Source organism: Cryptomeria japonica, chromosome 10 (assembly GCF_030272615.1).
Source record: "Cryptomeria japonica chromosome 10, Sugi_1.0, whole genome shotgun sequence".
Lineage (NCBI taxonomy): Eukaryota > Viridiplantae > Streptophyta > Pinopsida > Cupressales > Cupressaceae > Cryptomeria > Cryptomeria japonica.
The window spans coordinates 24,765,323-24,783,488 of record NC_081414.1 but is presented as its reverse complement, the minus strand read 5'-3'; the positions used below and the strand labels follow the sequence as shown (position 1 = coordinate 24,783,488).

The 18,166-nt window shown below is 37.1% G+C and overlaps 1 protein-coding gene across 1 annotated transcript; it reads left to right on the top strand.

The window, feature by feature from the left end:
* Positions 1-4,924: 4,924 nt before the first annotated feature.
* On the top strand, positions 4,925-16,837 carry LOC131044276 (peptide methionine sulfoxide reductase A1). The gene is made up of 2 exons (XM_057977566.2): positions 4,925-5,626; positions 16,072-16,837. Exons 1-2 carry the CDS (start codon positions 5,078-5,080, stop codon positions 16,390-16,392), a joined length of 870 nt encoding a protein of 289 aa, XP_057833549.2. The 5' UTR covers positions 4,925-5,077; the 3' UTR covers positions 16,393-16,837.
* The last annotated feature ends 1,329 nt before the right edge of the window (positions 16,838-18,166 follow it).

Below are 18,166 nucleotides of genomic sequence, written 5' to 3'. Positions count from 1 at the left end.
AAATAGCATTTTTCAGGAAATTATAGAAAAATTATGTGATAGCATATTGCACTATCTAAAATGGATAATCTTTACAAGGATGCAATGGAAACTAGTTCTCAATCGGGCGATCGTGAACTTGCAGAGGAATTGCTGGTGTATTTTGTGGAACAGGTATACAATTGGTAAAACATATAGTTAGTTGTTCTCTCTCATAGGCTAAAGCATATTTTGAATTTTCATTTTGGATTGGGGCATTGAAATGGGGCTTACTTTTGCATTTGGAACTGCAAGGCAAGAAAGAATGCTTTGCTTCATGCTTGTTCATATGTTATGACTTGATCAGACTAGATGTGGCTTTGGAACTTGCCTGGATGAATAATATGATTGACTTTGTGTTTCCATGCCTACTTCAGGTTCTTGATATACTCTAATGATTCTGTGAATATTTTAAGTTTCTCTTTAATAAACATTTTAAATCTTCTGCATAAATAAATATGTGCCTATTTTGTTTACAAAATGTGTATGCTCAGCTTCTTCCCCTTTGCTTTGCCAGCACCTCCAATGCCTGGCATGGGAGTGGGCATGGGAGGTTGCTTTCAGCTAGGTATGAGTGGAATGGGAATGCCTCCCATGCCAACTTATGGTATGCCACCTATGGGTGGCTATTGATGGGATTGAAGAACTTAACGTGGGATACAATTCTTCAATCATACATGGTTTTTTAAGGCTGGTCTTCGAGTGAAAAGATTAGATTGTCAAATTGTTTTTATTTTAGTTTGGTTGGTTGATACAAATAATGAATCTTTAGTATTATCGTATTGATCAATCAGTTCAAATCTTCCATCCACCAAGCATTCGACGCCCGAACCGTCACATGATTAGATTGTCAAATTGTTTTTATTGTCGTTTGGTTGGCTGATATAGAATAATGAATCTTTAGTATTATCGTATTGGTCAATAAGTGCAAACCTTTCCATCCACCAAGCATCCGATGAGGATGTTGTATGTCCGACGACTATCGAGTTTTGTCGACGACTAAGCAGTAAGGGGGTGTCAAAATTCTGACGCCCACCCAATTTATTCAGACGACTTATCGAGTTTTGCCGACGCCCGGACCGTCGCACATATAGCATCCTCATCGGTGTGGATGCCCTTGTTTCCATCAGACTTCTGACGACTAAACAGTGATGGGGCCGTCTGAATTCAGACGCCCGAACCGTCGCACATACAACATCCTCGTTGGTGCGGATGCCCTCGTTCCCGTTGGAATTCCGACGGCTACACAGTGACAGGGTTGTCTGAATTCAGATGCCCAAACCGTCACACATACAACATCCTCATCGGTGTGGAAGCTCTGGTTGCCGTTCAAATTCCGACGACTTATCGAGTTTTGCCGACAGCTAAGCAGTGAGGAGGTCGTCAAAATTCCAATTTATTCTGACGCCTGAGCCGTCAGAACATTACCTGCAAGGCGTTGGAATTCTGATGACTTATCGAGTTTTACTGATGGCTAAGCGCAGTCATGGTCGTCATCAGAAGAGTCTTCGATGTCGTCAAAATTTTGATGATCTTGAGCACTGTCAGAATGTCCGACTACAAATTTTTGACGACGTTGCTCGTAGGCAGTCCGACGAATTGTAGTCAGAATCTCGACGAACTGCAGTCGGAATTTGAAGCCAAATGTACTAGTGGTAATTTCGTCTAAAGAAAATGCAATAAAGTTCGACTCTCTTATTTTTTCCTTTACATCTTCTTTTTCAACCTCAGCAAGACAACTTGCCCATTCCCATCCACTGTTTACTGACCAATGTCTACTAGGATAGTTAGGAACTTTCAAAAAGTGTAATAAACCATTAATTGATGGGAAATCTATCATAGCACACCCTCTGCTCAAAATATAAAAAACAACGCTTAACTGAACAACTTTTCCTAGTTGTTCTATTTGCATTACTTTTCTAAAACGAGCTTCAATAGAACCTTTAACTTCAAAAGACTTCGTCTGTATTTTCTCATGAAAATAATGCTCTTCGACGTTCCTCACATGCTTACATTCCTCCTTTGTTTTCCATCTTATCACTGATTTTTCAACTCCGTCTATCATTTGTTTTTCATTAACTTTACCCATATGCTTTTCTATGGTGTCAAATTTTAGTTGCAACCTAATTTCCTTGTTATGTTTCCAAGTGCAAATCTTACACTTGCATTCTATTGGAGGCTCGCCTTCAATTGGATTCTCCTCTGGTTCAATGAATGGATACTTTGATGCCCAATTAATTTAAAAATTCCTCACTGACATATCCCACTCCCGATCCTTTTTTTTATTGTGGTTGATCCTTTTTTGATTTGGTTTTTCTTTTCCCCTTTCGTGCATAATCATCAATGGCATTATCACCCAAGTCGATTATATCATTCCGGCTAACTTGGGCATCTACTAGATAATCTTCTTCAAGATCATCCCGATTTGAGATATCAGGTTCGCCGCCATCTTCAACATGTGGTGTAGGTTGTGAATTTTGTACTTGTACTTGTGATGATGTACCTTCCCGACTTTCACCACAATCTATTCCAAAGCCAAAGTACAAAGACAACGTTTTGCTTTTTGTTGACCTCTCATGGCCTTCCCCACATTCAGGTTTCCTACCCTTCTTCGTGTTCGACATCTCCAACGAAATAAAGGCTACCAAAAAAATATCAATTTGTTGAAGAAGCAATAATAGACTATAAAATACAATTTATGTTTCATTGGCCCTACGACCTACAATCTAGATGTCTGAGGTCTGAATCTCCTGACTACCACTTGGCACTGACGGGTCCCCATTGAATAAGAATGAACTCAACAGTGCAAACAAATATAGATAAATTCAGAATAATAGTATAACACTTCAAAAATATGATCGCTCACCTTTAGGTCACTAGCAGTCGCCAATGCAGTCAACAACAATGATTTTCCTTGGTCTAAAACTTTGCTATTGATAAGAATTCAGAGCCTAGAACCCACTAGATTGTGTAGAGATAGATCTGATCTTTGAATGTATTTATACCAATCCTTATATGGTGAATTTCACGAAAATTTATATGGTATGCAAATATTTGGCAAATCTCGCATAACTATAACACGACTTATGTAATTTTTGAGGTGATTATGGGTCATCCAAATAATTGGCAAATACAATATAGTTGGCAAAAGTTGGGGTGAATGGAGACACGCATCGACAAAATGTTGGGCGAATTGGGTCCTCCTGGCTAACAAATCTTCATATGCCTATAGGCAAATTATGGTCGTCTATTAAGGCAACCTTGGAGAGTGTAGGCAAAAAAATAAAATTTACCGTGTCTCCACTGTATATTGTATTGGTGAAATCCTCGCATAGAAACATTTAATTACATAAAACATATGGTGATCGGGTCGTGAATTTGATGAAAATTGATAATGTTCTGGCAACATGGCCACCCCCAGTCGGCACAAAATATTCGCCATTTCCCAGATCGCCGACGTGAAAAAATCGCCATTGGCGAATATTCATCACTAAAGTAATCTCTGCAAATAGCCAAGTTGAATCTAAAAATATTGTGTGTGCTCTGAATCTTAAGTGTGTCTGAGATTGCTATGTGCTGAGATGCATAATTATAAATTGGAGTCCTATTCAAGTGCATTAGAGTAAACCCTAAATGAAATGATAAATGTGAAACATGAATTAACTCAAGAATGCATGAACCACATAATTTGAATAATAAAACTTAGATCTAAAGCTTAATTGCAAAAATGTGAGAATAACATGGAATCATACCTAACCCCTTATGGAGAGGTACAAGCCAATAATCAGTTGTTGACTTTGTCTCATCCTCCAACATCCCTTGAAGCTTTCATCATGATGAATAAATGTTGATGAAGACTGGAATGTTGCTAATTATTCCTTGAATTTGTAGATTTGGAACTTCACATAAGGCAGAGCATTCACATCATAAGGATGTCTCTAATTTGCATAATTGATTCCTATCACAAATGAGGAAGGTAACTTGCTAATATATGAAATTATAAATTTAAATTGATAAAAGATTGACTTAAAATAATCATTTTTTCGCATTGAATATAGACCTGAAAATGACAAGATTGACATATTATATCCTCCTAAAATTTTAACCAAAAAACATCGGACATTATTTGTTGATTGCTAGTGCCCCAACAAATTAGGCCCAAATTTTAGGGTTGTGAGATAAGAGGATATTGATACCAGAACTATAATTTATATGAAAAATTATAATATTCAAGTGGGGGAAAAAGTGTTTTGAAATTTGAAATGGGGTAGGACTTATAATGAATTAAAACAATAAAGGGTACACATTAAAATAGGGGCCAAAATAAGAGTTTGATGAGAATTAAAGTAAGAAAGGACTCATATTCTTGAGTTAAACATTAATTAAATGCTAGAAGAGACCCAATAATGCATAGAGGAGAGAACCACTAAAACAAGTGCTATGAGAGTGTGAAATTGGACTTCATATTTAAAGGAGTACAATTTATGATGCTACATAAAGAAAGAAAGAAGTCATGAATGAAGCAAAATTATGTGAATGATTAAGTGACACATTCACTTGAATAATTACCCTAATACTAATAAAGAAATTAAGACTTTTATTAAAGATAAGTTTCAAAAGACAAAAAAATAAAATATTATCTTGAAAAATGATAAAATATTTTCATTATTCAATTAAAAACTAATTTACATCATCTTCGCATGAAAGAAATAGATAAAAAATATTTTAAAAAATTGAAAAAAAATATAAAAAATAATTGAACAAGAAAAAAATGAATTATCAAATTGAATAATCTCAGCATTTCACTAACAAAAGTAACAAAGTTACTGTCACCTAACAAAAGTAATAAGTTACTTTCACCTAAACCATTTTGATCTCGTGGACATTAGAGGTCTTCTTTCTATTCATTCTGTTCTTATCCTAGTAGTTCTAAACAACATCTGAACTTACATCTCCTTAAGAAAATAAGAGCATGTGGTGGGGTTCCTTCAGTTGTGAGTTGCAGAGAAGAGCAGCAGCAACAGGAAAAAAATAGCAGTTCAAAGCTTCATAACAGAAAATGCCGCCTCCTTCTGTATTGCAGGTGGGTTCCGCGATCACAGTTGGATCCACGCAAAGTCTCGCTCGCAGATCTCTGCAACCATTGCGGGCTTCTTTGCATATCTCCACAGCAACAAGAGCTAAAATATCCACACACTTTTCTGCGCTTTTAAACAATTACACCCAATCAGAGCATAGAAGTTTGAGAATTATACGAAGGTCAGCAGAAGTTTCAAATGAAAGCAAAACAGAGGAGGAGGATGACGGGGCGTCCATAGCACAGGGGCCGGACGATGACGTGCCCGAGGAAGGGCAGCAGTTTGCCCAGTTCGCGGCAGGGCGCTTTTGGTCCGTCGTGGAGGCGTTTCTGGAGGCTCCCGGCGTGACGAATATGCATGTGGGTTATTCCCAGGGGCACCTGCATAATCCCAGATGTGATTTAGTTAGAGGAGGAAACACCGGCCACGCTGAGGTCGTGCGGATTCAGTACGACCCTACGCAAGTTTCTTACGACCAGCTTTTGGACATCTTTTGGGAATGCCACGATCCTACCCAGAAGAATCGCCAGGTATCTCTAAATACTAACCGTTTTAATTTATATTGATATGTATGATATAACCTGGATATCTGTTATTAGGGGGTTTTGCTGGAAGTGCTGGTGTGGCAAGGGCGTGGGATTGGGGATGTATAAGTGCTTTTAGATGAAAGATTTCTGCAAGATTACATATTTGGCAAAGCTCTTCTGGTTATTCTGTGCGGGTTTTTAAATAAATATGCTTTTAAACATGGGAAAACTTGCCGCAGCCCTGAGCCTAGGGAGCCCCAGCCCGTCCCACCGACTCGAGGAGACTCTCCACTAAATAATAGAACATCTCGAAATTAAAGGATTTTTTTGAAGCTGGAAAACTATTTTACCCACAAGGAAAAAAATATAAAAAGACTGGGTTTGCAGCACAGAGGATTCAATTTTATAAGAAATGGCTAGTTTTGGGGGAATGTTCGCCGAGCTCAAGCCCAAGACAGGCAAATTAAACTCGAGTATCATTATTATGCCTTAAGGAAACTAATGATTCCTCATTATATTTCATTTCCCCGAGGACGAGTGAGGTAACTCAATCTCCAAATGTTGGAGACAAAGAACTCACATCGAAAATAGTCAAGAGCTTTTGACAAGTATAGAAGCAGATACAAAACATAATCTGACATCAGATTTAAATCTGATGTATTTAGGGCATAAGATAGAGATTTCCTTTCTTTGGCTTTTATTATCCTTGTTCCATGGAGGACATGCCCTACCACCCTCCTATTTCTACCGCCACATAACTGGGACATCCCCCTGGTTTGGGGACGTCTCTGAGACTCCAGGACATCCTCGAGACATTCAGGGGACCTCCTAGGCATCTCCTGAACCCACCTGTGAGTCCTTGGCATCTGTAATATCCCCTCTACATTTTTTCTTTATTTGTTGGGATATGAATGATATATATCAAACCCTAGCTAATGAATTTGCACAGGAAGGTTATAATGTTTTTATCAATATGAAATCCTTACAGGGTATAGCCGAAATAAATCCAGCTGGATAATGGAAATGGATGGAGCAAACTCTGCTTTAAATATTGTTGTTACACATTGATTCTTGCCTCTTCGTATTGTTATTTCAGACACTATTCACTAAGTAGAAATAGTATAGCTGATACTCACATGGACTGGCTGTCAAAGAAACCTCTGAAAGCCTGCAACTTCCTTCTGATAGTGTATGGCAGATTGTAGAATGTAAGATGAATTTTATAAACTGTAAGATCATAGGCAGACTGCAACAACAAACAGAAATCTCAATTAAATCATATAGCTTGCATCAATGAATCCTCATATAAACTTCAACCTTCAAACTTACTATTATACCCCCTTATATCAGTGGAAAATCTCCTTCTTTGGCAGCGATCAGACATAAGAAAACTAGGAATTCTGAAACTGTATGGCATGGTTTCCTTTGAGACTTGCAAGATGATTAAAGGTTAGGCAAGCGATAAACAGTGGATCACTTTCATCAAGTGATACGTACAAGGCTCATTGGTTTGGCTTATGCTTTGCAAAGTAAACAGCCATTAGAAAAAAAATGATTTTTTAAAAATACAAATCAATTTCTCATTTACTTTTCAAAATAATTAGATAAATCTCACACAAAGCAAAATCTGAAATTTCAGTAATTCAGCCCAATTGTGACTTCTGTATGAAATCACTCTAAAGAAATTGTGGGTTTTTGTCCTACAATTTTAGACCTAGAGGGCTTTTGTTCTCAGGTTAATTGAAACAAAGTCCAATGCTTTTAATAAGGACTAGAGGTCAGAAAGCAAAAATGGTTCATCAAATATATACCCTACTCCTTGCTTGGCCTCTATTAAATAGAATTTTCCTCCAAAAGACATAACTTTTCAAATTTCCTTCGTGACCTTTGATTGACATTTGAGAGGAATTATTTAAATTAAAATATACTTTAATCATAAGAGGCCTTATATTTTATATTTTAACTTTACTTGAGGCCGCCTTTATTATAATTTCAATCAAATATCCTTACTGCAAACTTCCCAAAATCCACAGAAAATGTATGATGGGTGTTTTGGTTTTCAACTTGGCTTAATTTCAAAAAAAGGGAAATTACAGCATCCCCTGGGATAGATCAATGAAAAAGTCAAATTTAAGAAAAAATCAAAAAGTTTTTTGGATCTTCATGGCACAAACCCTAATCCTATTGGTCAATGAGCCTCACCTAAACATTAAATAGTCGCAAAAAAACTTTTAAATATGCATCTAAGCCTCATTTCAAATCATTCCCAAGTTTCAACAGCAAGGTTGAAAGGTGCAAGCTTGCAAAAGTGAGAAAGATTGCAATTGAGGACATTCGCAAGAGTGAGAGTAAGAGCAAGTGCGAAAACTTATCAAATGCTGAATCAATGCATTCTTCAAGCCTCTAGGTAATCTTTTGCCCTTTATGATAGTTTCTTTTTTTAAAATTTTTTGTACAATTTAGTAATACTAATTTTAGTTGACTAATTTAGGCCCAAGTGATGCATGTTGCTATACAATTTAGTTTGTAGCTTTACAAATGCCCAATTTTTCTTTAAAATTTTTAAAACAGCAATATTTAGGTGTTCAAATTTGTATGTTATAATACCTATAAGCATTTTTCTTTGCAAATTTGCATCAATATTTGGTTAAAAATTAAAATTTGTAAGTCACATTAGAATTTCATCTTTTGTGTATTTGTGATGTCCCCTTCTAGTTGACATATGGCAGCTGAGTAGATTAGCCTATCACTGACCCTCGTAGGCTGATGAGGTTGGTTAGAGGGTCCTTCGGAGTTTGTTCTTCATCTTTAGAGTAAGCACTCCAGGACTGGCTTTTGTTTGGGGTCTCCAGGACTCCGGTTGAGATACTTTCTATTTTTAGCAGTCTTGCTATTTATAGCCAGTGGGTTGGGCAGGGGCAGAGTATGGTTTGGCAGTCTCCAGTTCTGACGGCAGGCAATTCTGATGGATACTTAGAGAGATATTAATATTTAATTACTTTAATTAAATATTAAATGAAGAACTTTAATGTTTTAATGTTTTAGAAGTCACTTTAAAGTTACAACTTAAGTGAGGGTCTATTTCTCATCAGATGGGGCCAATTTTTATATTAAATTGAAAGTGATTTATTTTTTATACTTCAATAGTCAAAAATAAATAATAAAAGTTAAGAATTTCATTTAATGCCAAAATCGTACATTTCTTGAAAATCGCGCCAAACCTAAGAGGAGGAGATAAAAGAAGATTTTTGTTCTTCTTTTCATTATGTTAAGTTGTGATATTTTGTTGGGAGCTCTGAGAGGAGTTTTGGCCAAGGGTTTCAGCAGAAGATTCTTCTGCAGTGATTAGAGGTATCGGTACAAGAAAACGTGGGATTCTTGTGCAACAACATCAGAGGCTGTGAAATATCAGTTGATCTTGCTCTTCCAGTTGGTTTCATTCAGGGACCAAGTTTGTGCTTATTAGTCAGGGAGGCATCGTTATTCTTCAGTATTTTGTTGCAGCAGCAAACAGGGAAACAGAGGTACCCAAAGGAGATATTTATTGGTGGCTGTACGGCTGCCTGGGAAGTAGCGCCAATCACCTAAGGGTCTGCGATTTGCATGTTGGAGGAATCAAAAAATATTATAAAAATAGCTGGAGGTGCGCTTAGCCTGGAATCATCTATTGAGCCATCATGTTAGCTGTACAGGTCAGTCTGGAGTAAGTTACAGCAGGCTGTCATTATGGACTGTGTGTGACAGCAAGGAAGGAATAAGGGTTTCTAGAATTTCATGGTATTTTTCAGTTCCTATATAATAATGTTTGTTCATGTATTGAGGGTAGATTAAGGTTGAATAAATGTAATAAGGGTTTGATCAGGCTACCACTGAATTATTATTGATTTCTAGCGTTTCTCTATAGTTGTTTTTTGAGCTTGTAATAGTTAGAGTATACTTGCTGTTCAAAATTTGCAAAGTACAAACTTAAAACGCAACATGGTCAACTAAACTACAGTTGTCAGAGTTGAGGGCCTTTGAGGTTCTTACGGTATCCTTTGCTTCTATGTTTCATGAAATTTAAAGTAAGAAAACAAAATCAAAATCTTATTTGATGAAGGTTGAAGAATAAGGATTCACTTTTTTGTGAATCCTTTGCTTCTACATTTCGTGTGACTTTCAATAAGAAAAGCAAAAAGAAAATTCTTGTGTCTTGAGCTTGTGCATAATTTATTGTTTAATGACATTTTGACATGGAGTCTTGAGACAAGGGTTGGTTGGGGTGAGTCTTTGAGATGAAGCGACCAATGGTGTAGATTTGGGGATGGTGAGGGGATGGAGGCGCAAACATATATAGCACTCAAAAAAAAGTTATAAGAAATATTCAAGGAATAACAATTGAAACTTTGAAATACTCAAACATATTTGATAGTACATTCAATGAATAATGAGAGTGCTGAATATCTACATATTTATATGATATTTAAAAATGATGATTACATTTAAAAATACAATTGGCCAATGTCCCAATGCCTCAAACCATCATTCATCCCCAAAGTCTATGCCAAACTCCTCATCACTCAGTTAGACTCCTCAAGCTCAAGATCTTCCAAATTAAGAGCAACCAACCCTATTTGTGCTATATATCTTCATCAACTTGTGTTGGCTTATCAGGCTCCACTTTCCATTGGGCTCTTGGGCTCTCCTTGTACATAAGTGTGCTATGGTTGATGAGATACAAGGTGTTGTGTACATCTACAAGCTTCTTTGTCCCCCTAGTGGTAAGTCGGTTTCTCTTAATAGTGGATGAAACTATAAGTAGACTAGTTTCTCTTAGCAATAGAACTAGAAACCTAGAACAACAAATGAATAGCTAATGTGGTTGTCAAATAATTAGGCCCATTTATAGTCCAAATAGATTTGGATCCTCTTATGCTATATTCTCTCTATTCATCTAGGCCTCTTCTAAATGTCACCTAAGAGTGGCAAATTTTGTCCACTTAGTACAAATGATGTTGGCTTATGTAGAATCATACATATTTTGAATGGTCTTCATGAACCATGCCTTAACCTTAGAATCTTATATAGGAGTAATTTTGCTTAGTATTTGCAAATACCACTTTGTTTTCAATGCATAGGCAGCCACATGCAAGGGAGTGTTGGGCTTCTTCCGTAGGTGATGAATGATTGGTTGAATTTGTTGATTGTAGAACTCTAATGTGGGATCTTTCTCTTGTATAAAGGCCTTCATTTGGCTAAGCAAACGACCAGTGCACTCATACACCTCTCCAAGGCTAGGTGCATTTGTATCACTATATCTAATAACTTTGAACATTGGAGTAATGCTGTCAACAATGTATCTCTCAATAGCCCAAAAGGTGTCACTCTTCACCACATCTTTCATTCTTGTTCCCTACGTTGACTTAGAGTTGGGCCATTGATTCCACTTTGTTGTTTATGACCAGTAGTTGCAATGCCACTTGCAACTCAAACATCCTCACCAAGAGATGAAGTATGATGCATATCTAATCTCTCTAGATTTTAAAAACTCCTTATAGGGGGTCCTTAATAGCGTAAGTGAAGTATGGTCGTTGTAGATAAACGTGTGCATATCACTAGTATCATTAACCACTTATTTGATCCAGTTGGCTTTCTTTGTGGGCTTGAGGGCTTTATTCATGTCATTCACACAACAAAAATTCCATCAAATATGCTTGTAGGTTGTGTCAGTCAATATCCTTGTAGTTTTGCATACATATGCTGCATCTATCACTTCTTGCACCACATTCTCTAGCTCAACCTCCTCAATAGCATCTGTACGGATTTGGAATTGGAAATCAACATCCTTGTGGTGCTCTAAACAATTAATAGCCCTAGGGAAGTAAGGGCTTTTTATACATGTGATCAGAATGTTGGTGAGTAGACAATGCCTCATATCCATCCGTACATCCATTATAATGTTGCATCCACAAGTGACCTAGGTAGCTTTCATTTTTCCATTAGAATTTTAGTTTTGTAATGGTTCTTATCCAAAATTGTTGTCCTCAATTTTCTCTTCTTGGGTGGCACACATGATGGTCCTACTTTGATTATTTTTGCTACAACTTCCTTAAAATAAGGAGAGTGAGCCACATAGAATGGAATGCTATTTGCAAATAATTATTTGCCAATGGCATCATTTGCCTCGTATAAATATTGCACATTGAATAAGTTTAACATTGTGTTTGCAATATCACTAATTATGATTCTATATTTGCTCTGCTTTGTGCAATTGCCTTGAACTAGATGGAAAAGTAGATGTAGAACAAGTTGAAACTTGTGATTTGGGGCAATTCTATTACTAGTAGGATTTGGAGCCCTCAATGGCAAAGCAGCAGGTAAAGACTTTGGTCATCAACATAACCGTACACTCTATATATTTTGATTTTTTTCAAGTGACAATCCCTTACATACTCTTACACCATTGCTTGTGACATAAAGGTGTGCAATTAACTCTTGTGATGCCACCTTGAAATTCTAGTTTACAGAAATGACATCTCCATGGCCCAGTGCCACCCTTTGCCCCAAGTTTTCCTTGCAATCTAGTTGCAAATTCTCTTAAAGGTGACTTCTTACTAAAGTGATCTTTGGCAAAATCCTCTAATAATTTGGAAAAGCACTTAAAATTAGCATTGCCAATAGAATTAGCTGCCTCACCCCCACACATTTGTACTCGAAGTTTGTGACTGAACCCCAATAGGCTCTTTTTGATCCTCTTTCTCACTCATGCTATGAGAAATAGATCTCATAGTGACACCACAAGGGAAGAAATTTACCATGTTCCTTGGGGATGTGTCCTCAACATTTTTTTGACACATCCTCATGCCTAGAATGTTGTTGACAGAAAAACCTTGGCTGTTGTCTAAGATTAATATTCTATTATATGCAGTAAACCTCAATGTGATGCAATAAAAAGGGAGAACTAGATATGCAATAAGTATAAACTCAATTATAATAAATTATATACACTCATATTTCCACCATACATATAAATTCATATATCAATTTACTTTAATGGATTATACATGTCTTATAATCAATTCCTCATGCTTTGGTAACACTTATCCTCTTCATTATTCTCACAAATATTTTATTTATATATGATTTAACATAATTCCACATTCTTATCTTCCACTTTTCCCTTCATTATATAGCCTCTTAATGCCTTTTCATAATGCATTTCCATCATATCCTTTCACAATCACACTTAATTATCTCATTTCCACGAATTTACATTTTCTCCTATGATATTTTACACTTTTATAGCTTATTTAGGCATATTAGAGGTGTTTTAAGGCTATTTAAATGGTATATAATGGATATATGGGTCTAGGACTCTAGAAATGACACAAATTACATTTGCAGTGCCTCAGAACCCTTTATATCCTACCAACTCTCCCAATGCCTAAAAAGTTATCTTGTCCTCAAGACAACCTTATGAAACCACTTGCATCCTTCATAATATCCTTTCCAAATCTTCACAGCGGTCTTGCTAGACAACACTCTTGGAAGCATGTCATTGGTGTCATGCCCCCAAATTTGCGACCAGATAGATCGTGGATCCTCTTCATAGTGGACATGCGCATCATGTATATTGTGGACTTTTGGACTTTCTTCACAGCAAACAGCGCATCACGTATATTGTGGACTTTCTTCACAGCAGACAGCGCACCATGTAGATTGTGGATCTCTTCTTAATGGACAGCACATCATATATGGATCGTTCCATTTCATCCAACATATATTCATTAGCACCTCTCGAGAAGATCTTTTGTGTCTTCCTCACATCGATCAAGGATAACTAATCCTATTTAAAGTAATTAAAAGGAGTGATCAGGAATGGAAAGGGCGCATTAGTCCAAAACAATTCCACCCCTAGTGAGGAGACGCTACCCTACCTATCCCATGAAGGGGGTATAAAGGGGAAAGTGTTAGCATCAAGGAAGGCATCGGAGGTTAGACTGGAAAAGCTACAGCGATATTAACTCCCAGTTGTGTGATTACACATTCTGTTTGGTGGTACGATACATAGTAATCATGTTTATATCTGCATTTTCCAGATTAACACACTGCTGCTTACCTTTAATTCAGAATCGCATAATGTCATTATATATCTTCTGCTGCATATTTATGACAAGTTATATGTTGCTGATAATACTGTTTATACTGTTAATTTTAGGATCAGACTGATAAATTAGGATCACACAGATGACAGCAATGACATAAAATCAAAATAATGAACACTTAGGAACACCAAACTACCCTGGGAAAACCTCCCTCTTGGAGGTGAAAAACCTAGCTATAAATCTCAGATCTTATCATGCAATAATTAGTCAGTATCTTTACAATGAGCTTCAACACTTCAAGCAATCAGCAAGATATGCACAGTAATATAATGTCTTCAACCTAGGGCAAATATACAAAGATGAACTTATCTGCAATAGATATGATATTCGCTGTCACAAGAAGGGCTGCAGACTCTGAGATGAAGTTCGCTCTACCTTCAATGATATATCGCAGCCTTAGGATGATGTTCGCTGCCTGTAAGAATAGTTCGCAGTCACAAAAGTATGATTCACTGCCTCTAAGAACAGTTCGCAGTCACAAAAGTATGATTCGCTGCCTCTAAGAACAGTTCGCAGTCACAAAAGTATGATTTGCTGCCTTCAAGATCAGTTCGCTGTCTTCCAAAAGATAGTTCGGTGATCACTGCTGCTGATTATAGAATATATTCGCTGTGTGTATATTGTTCGCTGAATTGTATATTGATACAATGATTCACACTTTGTATATATATGAGACTTAGCCTCCCAATTCATCATAGGTCGGCTTACAACAAGGAGCAATTTAATGCTTTAGTTTAGGCGCCCAATATAGGGTCAGCCCTACACGCTACAAGTTACCTCAATACAAGTTACATTCAATATAGGACTTGACCTATCCACTAGTTACATTATAGGTCACACCCAATTTTCATATTTGCAAGTTACATAAACCGCCCAAATAGGGTTACATTCAATATAGGACTTGACCTATCCACTAGTTACATTATAGGTCACACCCAATTTTCATATTTGCAAGTTACATAAACCGCCCAAATAGGGCCAGACCTAAACAAGAATTTATGTAACAAAATGTGATAGCAAACATGGCTAAGGCCGACAGGGCCATACACATGCTAAGTGTGCTAAGTCGGCCCTAGAAGGGATCCGACCTAGCTACAAATATCAACATCCTTAATGGTTACAAGTTACATAATGTGTTTGGGTCCAGCCCAATACAAGTAATACTTATATTTGATCCGAACTAGCTATTATTTCAACATATACATTTTCTGAGCATGGATCTGATCATGGATATTTTGTAAATTGACTGAGATTTGTATATGTTTACTTATAATCTGAATGCGCTGTAGCCATGATCGGAAGGGGGGGAGGTTATTAGTAGGGGAATGGTGTTGGGGTCCCTTCCAGACACGCCACCTCAGGGTATATGACTGGGGAGTCCCATGAGGCCAAAGGAGTATGAAGGGTACTGCCTTTGGGTCTGTGAAGGGTGGACTTTCTAGACACCATGTGGTAAACCACCCTCATGATCTCTATCATGGTGAATGTGTGATTTTCAATCATAGGAAGTGGGATATAAGCGATAAGATTGAGGGGAACGGTGATAGGACACCTCACTAGGCACCTCATTTTGGCACGGGCCACATGAGGCCAAGGGGGACAAAGTTTGCCCTTGGGCCTAGGATGGAGGATCTCTAGGGCACCCTATCAAATTATCCTGTCAAGCTTCCACACACACACATATATATATATATATATATCAAAGATGAAAATCTCTTACTTGACAATAACTCTTTTGACCCAAAATTTTTGAAAACTCGGGACTGCAAAAAATGGGGAAAAATGGCAAAAACAAAGCAAATTTATAGAATATTTGAAAATATATAGTTCTTAAATATTCTTGAAAAACACATATATACACTGAATTTGTAGAACATATTACTGATTTCCATTATATATAAATCAAAGTCTGAGTTAAATACATATCAGATATGAAAAACTAAGTGTAAACTCTAAATGAATTTGAGTTCAATACATATTTTAGAGGATTTACATTCCTTGAATTTCCTCTGTAGAATTAAAGTTCTCTTCTTCACATCTTCCATAAAATAAATACTTTGTTGAATATATGGCATCGGCATGTGCATGTGCATGGAAAGCCTTTCAAATTTTCAGCTTATCTTATACACATTGATGAACTTTGTCAACCTTCACACCATAGCTTCAAGAACATAGTTCTTGGGCAACAAGTGTTAAGATTGAAAAAAAAAATTCTTGCTCTTTTTTAGGACAAATCACAGCAGTATTGGATTTTCATGGGAAGGAATAGGTTTTTTTAATCTAATGCTTAAAATATTTTTGCAGGGATATTTTTTGGGTTCGCAATACAGATCTGGCATTTATTTCTATTCACCAGAACAGGAGAAAGCTGCACGTCAATCACTTGAGAGACAACAAAAGAAGCTGGACAAAAAAGTTGTTACAGAAATTCTACCTGCAAAAAAATTCTACAGAGCTGAGAAAATATTACTAAGACGGCATCGCTGGGAAAGGAGACTTTTGGGTGGAGAAAAACTGTCAGCAACCTCGTATAATCAACCCAAACTGCTGGCAGCCAAAGAGCATGAGGATCCAGAACCCAAACTACCGGCAGCCAAGGAGCACGAGGATCCAGTTAAAGTCTAGGAACTTTTCCACAAACATCTTTTTCGGGGATGATTGTTCTTGCCATCCTATTCTTAGGAAAACTCTTTTCTTTTTGTTCTAAGGTAAATTTGGGTGAGCACCAAATATGGGACAAATCGATTCATTTGGTAGTTGATTTTTTGAGTTAATATTCACAGGAAAGAAATGAAAAGTTCACTTAACTAATGCCCCTTCTTGTGCCTCTTGTGCTTTAGCATAATGCCAAAGCCATATTCAAATCTGGATATTTCAAACTTCTTAACATCCCAGATAAAAGGATACTAAAATGGCTAATTTGCTTTCATATTAGCATCCCTTTTTGTATTGCTTATGGTGTCTTGTTCAGTGCCCCGTTTATGTTATGGGGCACTTCACACAGGAAGCAATCTAGATACTGATGGTGTACTTATTTGCATCCCTACTTAATAAAACTGATTGATGCCAAGGGACTTGTGATACGAGTTGGAACAAGTAACTCACAAGGAAGGTTGCTAACTGTCACGAATTATCTCACTTCTAATAGGGTTGTTTTCTTGCAGTCACTTTGTTATCCAAATTACTTAAAACATTTCATTGTGACGGATATGGAAAAATGTTCCATTTAACAGCTTGGAATACTTGCCTAATTTGTTGAAGAATATGACAGAATCCATATCATATTTCGGAGTCCTTGCTGGAATTTAAAAAAAATGTTGAATATAACATCTTGGAATCCCTGACTGAATTGTCAGTGGCTATAACACATAAAATTGGCATCAAACCAAAACCAAAAAATGTTTGAAGGGTTTAATATATTTATTGTCATCAATTATATAACATTTCAGCTAAACCTTTATTGTCTATGTCAAATTGTTGTTGTATGCAACCTGTGGCATATGGCGAGGGGGGAAAAACATGCAGCAATAACTGGGATACTAAAGAAATAGTTTTAGCATGTGAACAAATGCTCATTTATAAAAGTCTAACATGTCAATGAAACTAGCAATATAGACACCAAAAATTCTGGAATGTTGACCCCATTAGTTACCCAGGTCTCATACGCAGACGATGCATGCAATTGTTAACTATGATAATAGGAAGAACAACCATTTAATATTTTGATTAGATAAGCATGGGAAGGGCCTGGACTCATTACAAGTCAGCCATTACTGCACAAAAGGTGAATCTCATGAGAAGTGAGACTGGGAAAAAAGAAAGATTTTGATTGGAGCAAGGAACCGGTGGGAGACAATGGTCCTGATCCTAAGCAACATAACTCTATTTCACAACACTTGAAAGAGTAAGGGGCAAGGAGAGGGACCTTTCCTCGTATGAACTATAGTCTAAGCAATGCTATCGTCCAAGGCCCCATTACAATGGGAAACAAGAGGCGATCCTTCTGCTGGGGGATTGACACAACAGAAGGGGAGACAAGATGATGGGGCGGAAGACAAATCATTGACCACATGAGGTGGTAGAAGCTGTGAGGAAGCACTTAAAGTGAGCTGAGTCGGACATGAAGTAGGAGGCCTAAGTAAGCACTTGAGGTGGGCTAAGTTGAACATGAAGCAAAGGAACCACAATAGGGACTTCCGAGCACGACAAAGCCACATCTGAAGCAGGATTCTCATCAAGATCTTGGGAAGAGCAAGCCTCAAAAGGAGGAACCTCAATGGTCAAGTGATCTTCCTTAGCATTCTTTCACCAAGTAGGAACATCAATTTAGTGTTAAACAAATAAGGTTGTAAAATGATAGAATAATAAAAATACATCTTTAAAGTTTTCTAGCTTAAAT

What these genes read in the sequence shown, in the direction of transcription:
- LOC131044276 (XM_057977566.2), top strand. Translation starts at nt 5,078, where the DNA reads ATGCCGCCTCCTTCTGTATTGCAGGTGGGTTCCGCGATCACAGTTGGA. An exon ending in CTACCCAGAAGAATCGCCAG is followed by an intron (nt 5,627 to 16,071) that starts GTATCTCTAAAT and finishes ATATTTTTGCAG; the next exon opens with GGATATTTTTTGGGTTCGCA.